The 1,444-nt window shown below is 42.9% G+C and overlaps 1 protein-coding gene across 1 annotated transcript; it reads left to right on the plus strand.

Annotated features, from left to right (window-relative positions):
* Positions 1 to 5: 5 nt before the first annotated feature.
* LOC111384064 (nuclear pore complex protein GP210-like) lies at positions 6 to 1,439 on the plus strand (the record flags this gene model as incomplete). Its single annotated transcript, XM_023008285.1, has 1 exon — positions 6 to 1,439. A coding segment is annotated over one exon (1,434 nt), but the record flags the coding sequence as incomplete, so codon positions are not given.
* Between the last annotated feature and the right edge of the window lie 5 nt (positions 1,440 to 1,444).

The following is a 1,444-nucleotide window of genomic DNA, read 5'->3' on the forward strand; positions in this document are numbered from 1 at the left end:
CTTACTATACCTCTTCAGATCTTCTGCCTTCGTCTTCACATGCCTACGATAGAGGAGACGCTTCTGTTCGTAAAGGTACAATCACTTATTCTCTATTGGGACAAAGCAGCAGCTGGAAGACTGGGGAGGTACAAGATGAGCCTATAATTATTGATGGGACTAAAATAAGAACTGAGGAAAGTGGCAATCTTGCATGCATTCTAGCAAAAGATGGGTCGACCGCAAGAACTGAGATTGCCTCTTGTGTTAGGGTAGCCAAGGTGGCTCAAGTAAGACTTTTGACAGACGAATTTCCAGTCCAAACACTTGCTCTTGGTGCTCAACTTTATTTTCCTATCAAATATCATGATGCTCTTGGAAATCCTTTTCATGAGGCTTATAACATCACTCTTTTTGAGGCTGAAACTAACTACCCAGATGTTGTCTCCATTGATACCGACAATATTAATGGGTATATACATCTTCGAGCAAGAAACCATGGGATAGCTCTGGTGCAAATAGCATTTATTAGTAATTCTCAGAAGGCAGACTATGTTATGATTTTTGTTGGTCCTAGGTTGTATCCTCAAAATCCTGTCCTCCACCAAGGAGCCCATCTTAACTTCAGGATAGAAGGTTTGCGGGATGTACCATTGGGACACTGGTCAAGTTCCAATCGAAGCATTGTATCAATTGACAAGCAATCTGGCCAAGCTGAAGCCATTGGAGAAGGTACTGCCCGAGTTTGCTTTAGTAGTTCTAGTTTCAAGCTTCAAACTTCTGTTACTGTGTTGAAGGGGAATATAGTGTCAGTCAATGCCCCAAAAGAAACACTTACAAACGTGCCATTTCCAACAAACGGATATGGTTTTTCTGTAAAGTTTAGTGAGGCTCATGACAAGCACCATAAATCTTCTGGGGATAGTCTTGAATTCTTGTTTGATTGTGTGCTGGACCCACCTTATCTTGGATATGCACACCCATGGAGGGATCTTGACACGGGCAATCTGTATTGCCTCTTCTTTCCATATCCTCCTGAACGTTTGATGCATTCTACTCCCAATTCTATAGATAAAGACCGAGATATATATGTGACCATCAATGCTTCACTCAGAGGAGACAGTCATATTTCTGGTTCTGCATCCGCTCTTTTTATTGGAGGATTTACTGTACTTGAAATGGAGAAGAAAATGCGTCTAAATCTGACAGCAGGCTCCAACAAGGGTGTCATAACCATCATTGGGAACACAGAAGTTGAAATCCACTGGCACCACAAGGACCGGTTATCAGTTCGACCTGTCGACGGAGAAGGTCGTAGGGTCAGACAGCCTGTGACGTATGAGGTTAAAGTTCATGGAGCTGAGAGATTGAAAGATCAATTGGTTATCACACTCCCAGCCACCGGTCAAAGAGTTGAAATTGATGTCAGCTATGAACCGGAGGAGAGAAGAGAATCAGCACCCTC

Source organism: Olea europaea, unplaced genomic scaffold (assembly GCF_002742605.1).
Source record: "Olea europaea var. sylvestris unplaced genomic scaffold, O_europaea_v1 scaffold28309, whole genome shotgun sequence".
NCBI lineage: Eukaryota > Viridiplantae > Streptophyta > Magnoliopsida > Lamiales > Oleaceae > Olea > Olea europaea.